The sequence below is a fragment of the Triticum dicoccoides genome, chromosome 3B, assembly GCF_002162155.2.
Source record: "Triticum dicoccoides isolate Atlit2015 ecotype Zavitan chromosome 3B, WEW_v2.0, whole genome shotgun sequence".
NCBI lineage: Eukaryota > Viridiplantae > Streptophyta > Magnoliopsida > Poales > Poaceae > Triticum > Triticum dicoccoides.
Window position 1 is genome coordinate 288,575,497 of NC_041385.1, and position 16,334 is coordinate 288,591,830.

At 47.4% G+C, this 16,334-nt stretch overlaps 1 protein-coding gene and 1 long non-coding RNA gene across 8 annotated transcripts in view; both read left to right on the forward strand.

Annotated features, from left to right (window-relative positions):
- The first annotated feature begins 1,027 nt into the window (after positions 1 to 1,027).
- Positions 1,028 to 6,167, forward strand: LOC119275935. 7 transcript variants are annotated; one of them, XR_005136096.1, is made up of 8 exons: positions 1,033 to 1,809; positions 1,967 to 2,059; positions 3,688 to 3,785; positions 3,880 to 3,971; positions 4,419 to 4,524; positions 5,287 to 5,354; positions 5,475 to 5,574; positions 5,874 to 6,167. It is a non-coding gene; the product is annotated as an uncharacterized LOC119275935 (long non-coding RNA). The 7 variants fall into 7 exon arrangements; XR_005136095.1 differs by having other exon boundaries at positions 1,034 to 1,809; positions 4,419 to 4,498; XR_005136091.1 differs by having other exon boundaries at positions 1,028 to 1,809; positions 4,419 to 5,354.
- Positions 6,168 to 11,119: 4,952 nt separating this feature from the next.
- The window catches only part of LOC119275936 (CRS2-associated factor 1, chloroplastic-like), an 18,610-nt gene continuing 13,395 nt past the window's right edge, over positions 11,120 to 16,334 (forward strand). Inside the window, exons 1-2 of the mRNA XM_037556873.1 lie at positions 11,120 to 11,778; positions 11,856 to 11,983. Coding sequence (XP_037412770.1) covers positions 11,157 to 11,778; positions 11,856 to 11,983 — 750 coding nt within the window. The 5' untranslated portion in view covers positions 11,120 to 11,156. The remainder of the gene's footprint in view (positions 11,779 to 11,855; positions 11,984 to 16,334) is intronic.

The window sequence follows — 16,334 nt, forward strand, 5'->3', positions numbered from 1 at the left end:
AGTCGGCAGCCCGGAGTCGGCCTGGTGGTGCAGTCCGCAGCCTGCAGTCGGCCTGGGCGGCCGGGGAGTCGGCAGCCAGCAGTCGGCCTGGGCGGCCGGGTAGTCGGTAGCCAGCAGTCGGCCTGGTGGTGCAGTCGGCAGCCCGGAGTCGGCCTGGTGGTGCAGTCCGCAGCCTGCAGTCGGCCTGGTGGTGCAGTCCGCAGCCTGCAGTCGGCCTGGGCGGCCAGGGAGTCGGACTGAGGGGCTTTGCTAGCCCCGATGTCTTGAAATATCGTCTTACCGTCTTCGAGGTATTCGTGTCCAATTACCCCGACAACAGAGGCTAGCCAACTCGCTCCCAGGCGCTCACTCGATTTCTTCCTTCGATAGCCGTTTGATCCTGGTCAACACAGCCTTTTTCTCGTTCCTGTCCGTTTGATGTTCGCTGGGCATTGACCTCTGCATTTTGACCGGCGGTAGATCATGGGTGGGGGATGACTGGTGGGGCTCGTGCTCGGGTTGATTGGCTAGGTGCCGGTTTCTTCGGTGCGCGGGGCAGCCTCTCCTGTCGTGCCGCGTGCGCGCGAAGGCCACGTCGTGGGCGCTGCGCGGGTTACGCGCTGCTCGGACGATGCATATATACCTGGTTTTTGCGCCTGCACCTGCGCTGGGCCGATGACGGGTGGACCCGTGCTGCTGCTGGCCCCGCTCGTCGGTTGAACTGGTTGCACGTCCCACGGTGTTTCTCTCGGGTCAAACGTGCCTGGCGGCCGCTGCTCGCACACATGTTGCTTGCCTCGTCCGCTGCGCCCGCGTCGTGCGTTATGGGAGCAGCTGCGCAGGGCTCGGCCGGTGCATGTGTACCTGGCTTATGCACCAGCGTCTCTCCTATCGCGATGACAGGTGGGCCGGTCCTGCTGCTGGTCCTGCTCGTCAGCTGCACGGACTGCGTCAGGGTGTTTGGTTGTGCGGACTGCACCGGGTTGGCTGGGGCATGTTCGCGTGGACCCCTGGCTGACCGATGCATCGTGTGCGCGTCCTGCGTGCCTCACCTCCGTCTGCGGTTGGAGAGAGGAGATGGACTGGCAAAATATCTCGCGAGCCCACCTCCCGCGTAGCCGCCTCCATGCTCGTGCATCCTCCCGCGTCAATGGCGCCCAAACCTCCTCATCTCGGATCCCGTGGGACCGAGGTGCGAGCATGGAGGCGAGCATCCCTGGTGGCCGCCGCGACCTACAGGCAAAGGGTGACGGCGGCGGCGGCGCTCGATTAGATCTGCGGGAGAGGGGGAGGGGATGAGAGGGAGAGATAAGGAAGAAGATGAGAGGGAGAGAGAGAGAGAGAGGAAAGGGGATATGAAGGTCTTCTACGTCACCGCTCTCTGGATGCACGCCATCCACCCGCGCACGCTCGCCACCAACCTCGCCGGCTTCGCCAGGTTCGGCTGCCTCAAGGACCTCCCCGAGATCCTCTATCGTTTCCTCCATGACCCCCGCGATGAGCGCAAGGACCAGGACGACGTCGCCGCGGCGGCCCCGGGGGCAAGAGCGGCAAGCGGCGCTGCGTCGACGGCCTTGCCGCCGCCGCGGCTGAGGCCACCAAGGCCCGGCGCGAGAAGGAGGCGGAGCACGCGCAGGCCATGCTCGCGCTCTACGACTCTGACAAGGCCTTCCGCAACCTCTACGACGGCGTCGCCGACCTCTTCGTCTGGCTGCTCAAGTCGGACCTGGAGCACCTGCGCACGGGCGACATGGCTAAGATCGTGTTCGCCGCCAAGTGCGCTCGTCGTACGCATCGGTCTCCTTTGCTCCATGGGTGCCGCTGGCTGAGGTTTGCCGTGCTCTTATTCTCCTCTTCTTCCGCTCTGTTCTTTATTCTTTGTTTGGTCATCTACTATACTGATGCAGAACATTTGTTTTCTGTGCAAGAAGTGTGCCTTATCTAATCTGACAATCATCTTATTTGTTGTTCTAAATAATTGATGCAGGATGGAGTAGCAGGCATAGAAGAAATCTACAGCCAATTTCTCTTGGCTGCGCCATCTTCCGCTGACAGTAACTCTACACAACAGCCTGCTAAGGTTGATTCTTGCAAAAAATACATAAGTCTTGCATCATTCATAAAAAAGTATATGGTCAGTTTCCTTTATAAATGTTGTGCTTAAAAATACCTTAGTTAAGTCCATCGACCGTGAGATCTTGCTCGCCGGCCTCATCTTTTTCTTCAGGTCGGTAGTACGTTGTTTCTGCGGCAAGATGAGCTTACCCATTAAATTTGTTCAATCCAGGGTTAAGATTCATCTCCCTTCAACTATAATTTTAACATTTAGCCTTTTTCCGCTCATTACAATTAACGGCATCTAAACACACCATACTCGCATCTGCTGGACTCTACTGTACTCGCATCTGCTGTCCTCTCTCCGTTTTCTTTAGCTCTCTTCTATTGACTGTTTATTCATGCCTGTGTGCCAGCTTTGTACTTCTTGGATTAATTCCTCTAATGCAATAAAGTCTCTAGACATTTTATTCTTCATATGTCTGCCATGTGGGCTTGCTGTGTCTTCTTTCTATGTTTTACAAAGTAGAAATGGCCCTTTCTAATTTGATTCTTCACAATCCATTGATCACCCCTCTTGTTTCCTGCTCCTTGGGGGGCCTAGAGAAAAAATGCCTCTTGCTTACTCAACAAGATTCTTGGTACTGCTTATAGTGCCTCTTTGAATTTCTTCTTCAATGTTCCCACGCGGGCCAAAATAATTGATGTCTTGCTTATTTATTGGTGCTCCTTCTGTTGGGCCTTTGGGCCGCCCCTCTCTTTTATTACAGATTTATTTTACATGGGGTTTACAGGGCTTTGTGTTTTTTGGGCTTATAATTCTTCATGGGCTTTTTGAAAGATGTGTCTTGGGTTTTGCTTCTTGGGCTTGCTCTTTGTGTTCTCTGGATTTTTTGTTTCCCAGCTAGGTTGCCTCTCCTTTTGTTTACTTCTTTATCTTGTCATTCCTTTTCGAAAACTTGTTTCTTAGTCTTTCTTCTGAGGTTTCCTTTTGGGCTGCCTTCTCATATCAGGAAAAAAAATGCTTTCCATGGGATTTGTAGGGTCTTGTGTTTTCTGGCCCGGTGATTCTTCCTGGGCTTTTGAAAGGATGTTTCTTGGATTTTGCTTCTTGGGCTTTCTCTCTGTCTTCTCTGTATTTTTGTGCTCCTCCTAAATATAATGTTTTCTCTTCATGCCTTTTCCAAAAAAATGATTAGTGGGTCCTTCTTAGGTAAAGCTTCTTTTCTACTACTCATATAAGCACGTGTGAATGCACATGTTTTAGATCTCATATGAAAGCAACTCGATTGTACACCAAAAAATAACTGCTGTGTTAATATAGTTTTCTCTCATGCCTTGCTTGATTGCGCAATTGTACAGCCAAATGCTTATCTCACATGAGGAAGAAAACTTACAGCTGCTGTGTTGATATAGCTTTCTCTCATGCCTTGCTCAATTGCACAATTGTACAATCAAATGCTTATCTCACATGAGAAAAAAAACTTAGTGTCACATGTTTTACGGAGATACAAATATATAGATGGCCATAAAGAAATTCTATTCGAAGCTGTCTAACTGATTGAGTGAGCTGAAACCTGCCCGAGCCAATTTATTTACCTTTGGATATTAATATCTCATCTTGCTCCGTTACCAAACTACTTGGTTTTCTAGGTGCACCAGGAGAAGTCTGATGATAAGGCTGAAGCTCTTTCATCTTCTATTGAAGGAAAGAATGATAAGGATGACCAGGGGTAGATGACCAAAAAAAGGTGTCAATTCTTATACTGTCTGTCTACCTATGCGTTCTTTAAGCCTTGATAGACATAGCGATTGTTCATTTCTGACCACAATAATTTCTAAAAGGGAGCTGTGCTACTGGAAAGGGGGCTGGGACAGCAAAGAAATCAAGGCAGTTACTACTCTACGTCATCTATGCAGAGATTAATTACCTATAGGTACAGCCAAGATCTGTTCCCATGTGTTGTTGCTAAATTCCTCTGCTAAGCATACTTTTAACTTTGTGTTATATAATGTGTTTCACTGTAGGTCACCTATCCTATAATATTAGCTTCTACCCGACAACATCTATGCTTAATTTGTGTTTAGTTAATGCCCACAGATTGTGATGTTCATATATGGGGATTTTTTTGGGTCAATTTTGTTGCTTCAATATGTAGGTGCTACTGTCCATGTGTGGTATATAATAGGTCAGACTGCTTTGCTAGCTTAATTTTTTAACTCGATATTTTCATTTAGGGGTGTCCTCTTCAGCTGCATCTTTTGTGCAGCTCCAAAATTCTATGTTTCAAAACACTTATTTCCATATTCTGTTTATTATTTTTAATTCATGAAAACTCTTTTCGGTGTGCTTGATCACTCCACTTCCATGTTTATCCTTGCAGAAAAGAATGCCTTTATCCTGATAGGCATGGAAACACCGCTTCGCATTGAGTGCATCATCGCTAATCAGCTACTATCTATGGTCAGCGGACATGCTTGCTTATTCGTGTAACATATCATTACTCTATCTGCTTAGCCTTTCCAACTTTTAAGATTTGATCAATTCTTTAGAAGCTCGTACACATCTAGAAGTATTTGGTTTTGTTGGTCAAATCCATTGTCTGACTGTCCTTATTTATTTTATTGTTCGAACAAGATATCAGATCACCTACATTCATTATTCTTGATTACAGTCTCATACTAAAGTAGTCTAAAATGGTCTGAATAGTTGTAGTAATTCATAAATATTTTCAGTCTAGTTCTTATTTGGTTTCTAGGCATAGAATTTACTTCAAAATTTTGATCTTTATTTGGTTAGTAAGGCTCTAGAATAAAACAGACCAATGATATATATACAAACAAACACAATAGGGGTTAACTGGTACCTAGCTTTTGAAACCTCTCATATATACAAAATATTATTTGAGTAGAACAGGAGAGATGCAATCTTATGGATATTTCCGCATTTGTAAGAAACTTTCCAGCTTGGCAAGAGGGCTTAACTAGCCATGTGTAGGACTCAGCCATGCTGCCTTCCAAATGATTAGTCATTGGTGTTTTCTTATGTTCCTGTTAATCCAAGTGCATCAGATAAGTAGACTGTTATGTGGAAAAAAGGAAAGAGACTACTCTTTTGTTACTTACATTATAGATATATGCTATAACATATTACCTTTATGCTCTCGATTTCAGTATACGCCTGCGAACAAGTAAGTCAGTAATATCAATGCCTAAGAATTACTTTGTTTGCCATTTTAATCGTTACATCAGAGAGCAATGGATATAGAAGAAATATGTAAACAGTTGTCCCTGGAAGAAATATGCAACAACTTATTCAGGTTACTTAATTAATAACGCATCTATATCATTACATATACATACTAAATGTGCCTTTTGAGAGTGAGCTTCTGTCAGTACCTCACACTTATCTTATATGCCATTCCAACTATCTGTTGCAGTAGAGAGCAAGGGACATATAAGAAATCTCCAGGCAGCTTCGCTTAGATGCATCATCTTCTGCTAGGACCTAGGAGTCAGCTTGAAGAACGACCTTTTCAGGTTAATTCTTTACAGAGAACCTGCTGCACTATAACTTTGGTTTAATCTGTCGATAATGCCTATGAGTATATTCTTGGGGGGTGTTTGGTTCAGAATTCCTAGGACTCTTTCTAGTCCCAGGGACTAATCAAAAAAGACTCTCCAGTAGAGTCTTTTTCTAGTCCCTGTAGAAAAAGTCCCTCCCGTTTGGTTCCTAGGGACTTTTTCTAGTCTGTGGGACTAAAAAGTCCCTGAACCAAACACCCCCTTAGTGTATGTTTGACTAGATTGTTTTAACTTGTGTTGTTCCTATGCTTCAGGAGACTGCAACTAACATGTTGGATGGTGAATAACCAAATTTGTGGACAAAGACAGAGAGTTCATCGTAAGGGGTGGTGTTTAGGATATATATACACAAAAGAGGAAACTTTCTTTTGTACATAACCAAATTATATGATGTAATTGACCACTATTTCTAAGAAATGTTCATAGTGTATTAAGTACATTTTATTGTGTCACTTTTTTTAGGGGTAGCTTTATTCATCAAACACCACAAAGTGTGCAATGGAGTTCATCAAACCAGCCTTTATTGTGTCACCTACGTTTACCTTCTTTTTTACCGTGTCGCTTATGTTTACCTTCTTTTTAGCGTAAGCTATTTGGACTTTCTAATTGCAGGCTCGGTTATTTGACCCACCGATGTTCTAATTTGTTGCATAATTACATTAAGCAACTATTTACATTCATTCTTTGTTTGAATTTTTTTAAACTTATGCCTCTGTGTTCCTGAATAACATAACAAATTATGCATGCTCAAGTATATATTTTGAAAGACAAGTCTATTATTTTTAATAAAAGTAGTTACAATTCGTGTCCTATGTGATTGCTCAAGCGTATAGTTATTAACAAATGCAAATATTTTCAAAGTGTCCATGGTTTTAAATGGGCCTTTGCGCCATTTGGCGCAATGGATCATCCAGAGAGCGCGCCACTTGAAAGCCCTTCTCATGCATAGAGCTGCCTCCGCACATCTCGATTGTGGAGATTGATGAGGCAGAGGAAAGCATACTAGTATATTGCAATTTCAAAATTTAGAAAAACGAGAAAGATGCCCAAACGGACAACCTACGGATTTGTAGTTAACATTTAGCACTACATGTTGCCACTGGGTCATTCTGCCATTTAATGTTCTTATATAAAATTTTCTTTTCAAACTCAGATTTCTCGGCGCGATAACCATATTTTCAGCTAAAAAAAAGCTTCCTTAACTGTCTATACATGTTATACAAATATGGTTTGTTATTCACACTCAAATTTCTCGGGGTGATAAACATATTTTCAATATAGTATGGTCTAGCACATCTGCTTTCTACTACCAATATTGAATATGTTTTTGCAAAATGAAACTATTTTCATCGACAACATGTCTTTAGCGGGTCCCTGTGCCATTTGACGCAACGGATCAACTAGTAAAAGGAAACAGAGCAAAATGAGGGTCGGTTAGGACTTTGATCCCACAACCTCCTGCATAGAGGAGCAGAGCGCTGACCAGCTGGCCTCACTGGGTGTTCATGATTAGGAAGGGGCATAGGTCTCTTTGAACAAGCAGAGGCTCGGTGTTGGAAATGCCATGAGTGCGCAACAACTTGCTGGCGATGACTATAAGAAAAGCAGCGGCTGCCGGTGTAGCAGAACACCGGCGGGGGTGCGGGTTTGGAAGGTGGATGTGCAGGCGGCGAGGCAGGCGCAGCAAAGGTTCGGGTGTGTGGGATCTCACGGTCGAGCCTTTCTTCTACATGGCAGACGACTATCCCTCGTCGGTGACAGGAACAAGCAATGGCGACTACTGCGGCTACCAAGCGCCGACGGGAGTGCGGAAAAGGCTTGCGGTGGCTGCGGTGGGATGTCGTTGCCTGTTGCTGAGAGGTAAGTGGGTTGCAGCACTGGGCATCCCTCTCCTCTAATTCTCTTCCTTTTTTGCTTTCTTCAAACAGAAAAATGGAAGAAAAAGAAAGGCAAGAATAGATATGGAATTTGACAGAGATGAAGATATCTGCCTAGTCCTGGGTTTATGCCTAATTTAAATAAAATGCTCTGGTAATTTTTAGAGACAATAAATTCAGACAAGTTTGGAAGTGATTCCAAACTTGTTTAAATTCACTGTCCAACCAAAGCACATTTGACTGGGCTAAAAATTGGATGAGTGGCTCCTGGGATGGTTTAGGGAATTTAGAAATATACTGAACATTTCTTGGGAGCATAAAAAATGCCACTTGCAATAATTGGGCGAAAAGAAAGAGTTGGAAGCGTTGACTTGGTTTTGATGAAACTTGGTGGAACCAAGTTTGAGCTTCAGCACAAGAAAAGGGCAGGGAAGAGGAAGAACACACACAAGCACACCAATGGGAACAAGGTAACATGAACATGATGGATGCAAATGCACACGGCAACATACATGAAGATGGAATGCACAAAGTGAGAAGAAAAGATAACACAAGCATGATGATGCAACAATGTATTATGACAATCATGGCAATCCATACATGGCAACATAAAAAAAAATGGAAGGCAACTGGAGCATCGGTCTCGGGGCGTTACACCCTAGCCTATTAAATAGAGGGAGAGAGGGCAGCCCCAAACATGCAAGTTCTTCGTGCCCATGGCTACACCTCTCCCTCTCTCTCATATTCTCCACCATAGTCTTTCTTTCTGAAGGGCTGCTCGTCCCTCTACTTCTTCTTTGGCACAACCTATATCTACACGATGAAGCCTTGCTGCATCAATGGATTGGTACGTGTGCAATCCGACAGAGGATTGTACAACCGATTCTTGTCTAAGGGAACTGTTCGTGGGACGGTTTGAGGTACTTCAAGAATGTGATCTTCACCAACTCTTCATCCACCACAGTTGGTTTGTTGGTAAGATCATATCTAACCTTCTATGCATAATCTTCATAGTGCTCTTAGGAACTAGATTTGTAGGCCATTTTTTGTTTTCTAATACGTTTCCCAACATGCGCCATGTCGGGCTGGACTGGTCGCACCAGGTGGGGTGTGTGTCACGCGCACATGGTCCTGTCTCGCGTTGTCCCGTTATGTAGGACTGGAGCTGGACTCGCCTATCTACGTTGTCCGGCCGCGCCAGCCTGGTCTGGTCGCGCCAGGATGGGTCACACAAGACGTGCCCATCCGATGTGACTAGGTTGGGTGTGTATCGTGCCACAATAGGTGAGTCACTAACCCATAGTACCAGGAACAACGAAAGGGAGTTGATGCCACCAACTAGGGAAAAGTCAACCTCGACATAGAAAAAGTACCATCCGACATAGGGAGGGGGGAAATAGGAATATCATCCTCCAACTGCCTCCAAGACCGCTGCCTAGGGTTTTGCCCGCAACGACCCTACGCATACCGGTATGAACCTAACGACACAAGTACGCCTTTTACCAAGCGGGCTAGACACGCAATGACCCCAACCAATGTCGGAATGAAGAAAACGTGCATGAAAATGACAAACCCGAATCAAATGACCCTCATGAGTACGTGGTGCAGCGAGAGAATAGAGCACCATGATGTAACGATTAAAGAGCAAAAAATGAAGGACACTTGCTTTTCGCAACCCAAGCCGAACAAAACTTAGAAACTAGCTGAAACGGAGAGAGAAAGAAATGGGCATGCACCAAACCAAACATAACAATCACACCAGTGAGAAAGAGAAGGCCACACCGTTAAAACCAATCCAGGCTCGACGATGCACTGTCCGGAAACAACCGGTAAGAAAATTGGTATTCCACTCGACCATAGCCGAAAACCCCAAACGAGGTATATACTTCCACCTTGAATCACATGAGTAGAAGGAACAAAGCGAGCCGTCAAACAATTCACCATCCTAGAAAGAGTGCGATCCGAGAGCACGTGTAGCACACACGTGCACAAAGCAGGGCAGCAGGGCAGACCACGGCATTCAAAAGCCTGGATGACATTCCAAAACACGCCATACGATCAGGGGCCGCGATGAAAAGAGGACAGATAGATAAAGTACCTCCATATCCGAACGAGGCCAACAGGTGAAAGTGCCCCACAGGGACCAAAACACGCAAGCCGACCACGAGGGTTATTCGGGCCAAGGGGTGCGTTGGCAAGCCAGGCAACCATAAGGGTCACCGACTAGGAACCACGACGGCAAGAGGCTAGCCAAAATCCCTTCACATCAGAGCGAGACCAACACGTGAAAGTGCCCCATCTATACCTACCTTATAATAAAGGGGCTATTGCTTCTGGCCATACATCACGAAAATTGCCCCCAAAGATGCAAAATATTACCCACCAATGCCACCTATAAGTGATAAAAACGTTTCACACAAGGGAATCCCTCGCCTAGGTCGGCCATGCAGTAGAGACCTCCTATACTGCGCTCTACGCGCTGGCAGAAGACGCAACGCGTCCGTTTGGGCCGGCCCATGTCTGGACGACCTGTTTTTTCAATTTTATTATTTTTTTCCTTTTCTTTTTTGTTTTCTTTTTCTCCACTTTAAATAATTTGGGACATCAACAAAGTTTCAAAAATATAAAAAATGATAATTTTGAAATAAGATGTTTAATAAATCATAAAATGTTTGCGGATTCAAAAAAATGTTCGTGATTTTGTAAAAAAAAATTACTTATTCAAAAAATGTTCGAAATTTTGAAAACAAATGTTCTGGAAAAGAAAATGCTCATGTTTTTTTAAATGTGTATTAATTTTTTTAATGAAATTGAACACGATTTAACCAATTCAAAAAATGTTCACGAATAAAAAAATATCCTAAAAATTCAAAAACTGTTCGTGACTTATAAAATTGTATATTCATTCATAAATGTTTCGCTGATTCAAAAAATGATCATGCATTTCAAAAAAATGTTCGTTAAATTAAAAATATGTTTGTGAATTACAAAATCATTCCACAAATTTCCAAAAAAATATTCATCCATTCTAGAATTGTTTTTCAATTCAAGAAAATTATTTAAAAATGATAAAATTTTTTTAAAAATATATTGTGAAATTGTGTAAAATGTTCATGAATTCAAAAAATGTCCTTGATTTTCGAAAATATTTGAATATTTTGAAAAGTGTTCACAAATTTGAAAAATGTTCATAATTTCAAATATGTGCATGAGTTTAAAAAAGTGTTTACGATTTCATGAAATCGAGAATTATGGTGTATCTTGACGATGCAGCAAAATGTGTTCATGGCCATTAAAAATTATGATTTTTTTCTTCCGTTGAAACGCACGGGCCTTTTTTTTTAGTAAACGGGCCCTTTTTTGCTAGTAAGGACCAGAACACGTCAGCCGACCATCAGCCCCGGATGGATAGCCCTCCACATCCGAACGGCGCCCGACATGCCAACCGGGTTCACCTGACGTATGTAGAGCCCGTTTTGCTAGTATGATCCGCTGGATGCGGAGCCCCGGTGAAGATCGGACGATGGGAAAGGCGTGGCAACGGCACGAGTCGCAACCTGGAACAAACGGCGGAGAGGGAACTCGCGAACCAGGATCCCCAAGCCTCAAAGATGAGATAAAACCTTACACTCTCGAGAGCTTGGACGGTGAACCATCCATATGGCAACCAACACCCTGCCCTCTCGCTCCCTCCTCGCTGCTCCGGCCCAGCACCCTGGTCTACGGCTCGGGACCTCTCTCCGCCTCTCCCTCTCCCTCTCTCACCACAATCAACCTGCCGACGACCCTGAGCGCCGCCGAGCTCCGGGCGGCTCTCATCCGGCCTTCTCGCGCGGTAACCGTGCCAAGAAGATCCCCATCCCGACCACTGGCGAGCCCGCCGCCGGCATCCGGGTCACCGACCGGGGCCTCGCCTACCACCTCGAGGGGGCGCCGTTTGAGTTCCAGTACAGCTACACGGAGGCCCCACGAGCACGCCCCGTCGCGCTCCGGGAGGCTCCATTCCTGCCGTTCGGTCCCGAGGCCACGCCGCGCCCGTGGACCGGGAGGAAGCCTTTCCCCAAGAGCCGCAAGGAGCTGCCTGAGTTCGACTCTTTCGTGCTACCGCCGCATGGCAAGAAAGGGGTGAAGCCCGTGCAGTCGCCAGGGCCATTCCTCGCTGGGATGGAGCCAAGGTACCAAGCGGCGTCCAGGGAGGAGGTCCTCGGGGAACCGCTCACCAGAGACGAGGTCGCCGTGCTCGTCAAGGGAAACCTCAAGGCGAAACGGCAGCTCAATATGGGTAAAGTTTCCTGAACTCGCTCAATAAGCTAGGAGTTACAGCTATGTTCCTTTTAGTCTGAATGTGCATTTCTGCAGGCAGGGATGGTTTAACACACAATATGTTGGAGAACATTCATGCACACTGGAAGAGGAAGAGAGTTTGCAAGATAAAATGCAAAGGTGTATGTACAGTTGACATGGATAATGTCTGCCAACAACTCGAGGTAACTATGCTACCACCCTCTATTGTTTCTTCGGGCTGCTACATCTCGTTTCAGTTCTAGCCCTCAGTTTTTTTTTGTATCCTGCAATCTATTTAGGATATATCCTATCTTGTAATTCTTCAAATATATCGATTTTACACCATGGTAAAATTTGTCACTCTTGGTTTCTTTAGAATGTCTGGCTTTATATTTATAAAGCCCAACCGAGAGGCAAACACAAAGTCTTACAACCAAACCGAATAAAATGGAAAACAAGGTAGCGAGGATATCAGTTTAACAAAACAAGCCACATAAGCGAGTACGTAAACTCGCAACACAAGGCACAAGCAGCCAAGATCCCAATTAGCTCCTCGACGTTAGATGTCTATTGATGACATACGCTGCCCTGCGCTTTTTCCCTTGGGGGAGACAGAGCTGAAAGAAAGAGATGGTTTTGAAGATGTAATCAGCTGGGAGACCTGGGATAATTCTCTCAATAGAATGCTTGTTAATCACATTCCATAACCCCAGAATTCGCGCTACAAAGCAACGCCAAACGACCCTATGCGTAGGACCCTTAGGGTCACACAGTAGCTCTAAGAACTCAGGTGTGTAGTTGGCGTCCAAGGAGCATCCCATGCAATCTCAGACGCAACTCCACATAAACTTAACCGGCATGTAATTGAAAAAATGTGGCCGGGTCTACCGGAGCACCACACATGGAGCAAGGTCCATCACTCGGGCCGCGTCTTTTATGGATGCTAAGCGCTTAGGGAAGCGTATATCTTAGGAGCTGCCAGATGGAACACCTTGATATTTAGGGAAGAGCAGCAGTCCATAACGTCTTGGCGTGTGCCATGGGAGGATTCCTAGTCAGTTTTGTGTGCATAGACTTGACCTTGTAGCGCCCCGCCGCTTCAAGGTCTCGTGAAATAATGTTATTGCCTTTCGACAGAGGAATTATCTGCTACTCTCCCCTCAGTGCCTCCCGAACTAGCCAATTTTTGAGGGGGAACATTATAACAGAACACCATGCTGACAAGCTGTCATGGAAAACAGAGTGAACTGAGGCCTCTGTCTCCATGGCTAGCATGTACACTTGTACATGTTGTGATAATTTTTGGAAAAGAGGGGTGTCTCCAAGCCACTTGTTAGCCCTGCCATCTTTGACCTCAAATCTCGCCCCAAGCTAAAGTCGAATTTAATTTTCTGCATCCCATTCCATAACGATGAACGTTTGTCAACAGCCTTTGACCTCGAATCTTGCCCCAAGCTAAAGTCAAATTTGACTTTCTGGATCCCATTCCAAAATGATGATCGTTTGTCAACAGCCGAGAAGACATTAGAGTTGGGGAAATATTTCTCCTTTAACAACCTGGCCCACAAACAAGATAGAAGGGTTATGGGAAAGCTTCCAGATCCATTTGACAAGCATCCTAGCCATGCAGAGGCCGGATGTGTGCTCTTTCAGTTGTATCCTCTTGATGCTTTTGTCGGAGTCTAGGATCTGCGTCCAAGAAACTTCTCCAAGAACTAGGGTTCGAACTCTGGGGGCCTTTGCTTGGCGACCTACGACCCGACGACAACTACGGCGAGATCACGACGTGCACACTCACACCGGACACGAAGGGGACGCGTGAGCTACCCAGGTTCGGGCCACCGTGCGGTGTAATACCCTACTCCTGCCTGTGTTGGGTTGCTCTGTAATGGAGAGCTTGTGGCTCGAGGTACACGAGGTGTGGGGGAGAATGGCCCGATCCCGTTACATGGAAGCGGCCTGCCCCTTTTGTAGTGCCTTGGTCCTCTTCCCCGAAAATATGAGCGGGAAAGGGTGGCCATAGGGCGGCATTCAAAGGGGGACAGGCGCCCAGGCTTATCCTGACTAAAGGTGGTCTCCGCCTGATAAAGCGGTCTTCCTGAGCGCTGATGGGCTCGGCGATGACCTCCGCCCTGGCGCGCCGATCCGTTTTGATCCCCCTACACCAAAGAGGAAATGCTTTGGGAGAGGCAGACTCCCTTATCACCAGAATGGAAACCTGTCTGAACCGTGCCCTGCTGTCTTTACCCTGACAGCGGGACTTCACCCATGTGAGGGGCCTGGAGCCCCGTGGCTGGCGCCGTACGTCATCCCTTCCTCCAGCAGCTTGCACAACAATTGTGTATATGCCCAGGAACTCTGCTGGGTTTAGCTTGTCATCATACTTCTCCGGTACCTCTGACTTGAACGCCCGGCCGGCCGGCCAGCGAACTTGCCGCAGCTCACGCGTGAAAGCGGGCACCCAACCTCATAAGGCAGGTACCCGCCAACAGCGGGCGCTGGCTCGTCGACGACTGGACCATTACGCTCGTCAGAATGACGACGTTCCTCCCGGTGACGTTGAATAGTGGTACGAGCAGCTTCTGCTCGCCTTTCCAGCAACACTTGCTGTTGATCTCGCTGCGTCTGTGGTTTCAAAGAGGCCATTGACACATCGTCGGGCTCGACAGTCCGTTGAGTTTGCTGTGACTGCCGATGCTGTTGCCGGGGTTGCTGCCGTGGAGGTGATTGCACCGTTGGTGCACCACCTACAACATGGCCTTCGGTCTGAACTACCGGTGCTGTTTGCTGGCGCCGTGAGGGCTCCGCCAGCTGGGATTTGTTCACTTCTGCAAATCCAATCAAACTTTGGATGGTGGCTCTCCACTCATCCATCTTATCTGCTGTTGGAGGGAAGTTCAACAACATTTGGGCTCCGCGCCATCGCCTCTGTTGCTGTCGAAGGCATATTGGAGTGCGAAGACTGCAACGTCGCTCGACTCCTGACAGAGTCAGCAGGAGCGCCGCTGCGACCTTGCCGCGGGACCGTGGGAGCGGCAGCAGGTTGGCGTGGCGGGAGCGGTGCGTGATGATCTTGGGCCTGATCGATAGGCGTCTTGCCGTGTGAACGCCGTTGTGCATGATCAACAACGCCGCTTGGGGGCACGTCATGCCCATCCCGCGACGGGCGCGGCGTGTGTTGTGATGTCGCTCCCCTCGTCGCTGCTGTGGTAGCCGCAACGGGGTGGTCTTCGTTCGCGCCCGACCAAACGGTGTTGCTCTGGTGGCTGCGCTCACCGTCGCGCTGGGGAGGCGGGACTCGCGTGCCCGCATTGCCCGCGCTATTGTTGTTGTTCTCGCCGGAGGGTCGCAGAAGGTGACCATCTCCAGCGTCTCCACCGCCCGTTCTCGCCGCAGCGGGAACAATGACCGCGCCGCTCGCGGACATGTGTGAAGGAAGTTTGGACGTGGAAGGCTTTGTTGCCATGGGACCCTTCTTCTTGGGCGCCATGGATGATGAAGATGGTGATGAAATTCGATGAAATCGACGCGCTGTCTGCTGACTAGGTTCACGCCAGTGAATCCCCTACCTGGCGCGCCATAGATGCCGGTGTGGAACGGCTATCTATGAGGTGGTTTAGCCCCTTTGTGGTTCAGCGAGGGGAATGCACTAAACACAAAGAGCAGGAACAACAAAAAGCGCAAGGATCTTTACCCAGGTTCGGGCCACCTTTGAGGTGTAACACCCTACTCCTGCTTTTGTTGTATTGAAAGTGTGTGGAGCACAAGTACATGGAGCGCTCTCCCCCGGCAAGGTGCTAGGAGAAGGCAGTTACACGAGCAAGTGTGCTAGGGGTTTGAATGGGTTCGAACCCTCGTAAAGGTTGCCCTGACCCTCCTTTTATAGCTCAAGGGGTCACCACAGTGGCAAAAAGGGAATTACATGATGATTTGATAGCATGCAGTGCTATCATACCTAACTCTGCTAGTTAGGACAAAAGGTATTAAATGCATCGCTAGGTGTCATGAAGAGGAGAAGCCCCGCCAAGGATATCACACCGCTTGCCCAACTAACTCCTATTAGCTTGACATGCCATTTGGACGGGTGTCGATAAAGGTAACCTTCTCTCTAGCGTGTTGACACGTGCCGACAAACTCCACCTCGCTGCCTGCGGGCTCGACACCTTACTGACCAGCGACCAACTGGCTGGTGAGGTGGAGCGCTGGTAGTTGGCGGGGGTTCGCTAGCCACGGGGCTTGTCGGGCTCTTGCCTTGCCGGCAAAGGTTGCTTCCAATGTCCTGTCTTGATGCTTTCTTGATCCTTGGTCTTCTTAATGTGCTCCTTGATCTCCCAAAGAGCTGTTTCTTTGATTCGGAAATCTTCACTGAGACTTTAATTCGACGGAGGAGCTGCTACTCGTCTGTGCATAGGTCAGGGTACTAAACACCCGTGTTTAATACACCGACACGAGCGGGCTACGACCGTCGCTGGTATGCTTAGAACGTGTGCTCACCAAGGCCAGAGGGTGTAGGGCTCTTGGGGTTGGTAGGATCCCCTGAGGCGCGATGCTCAG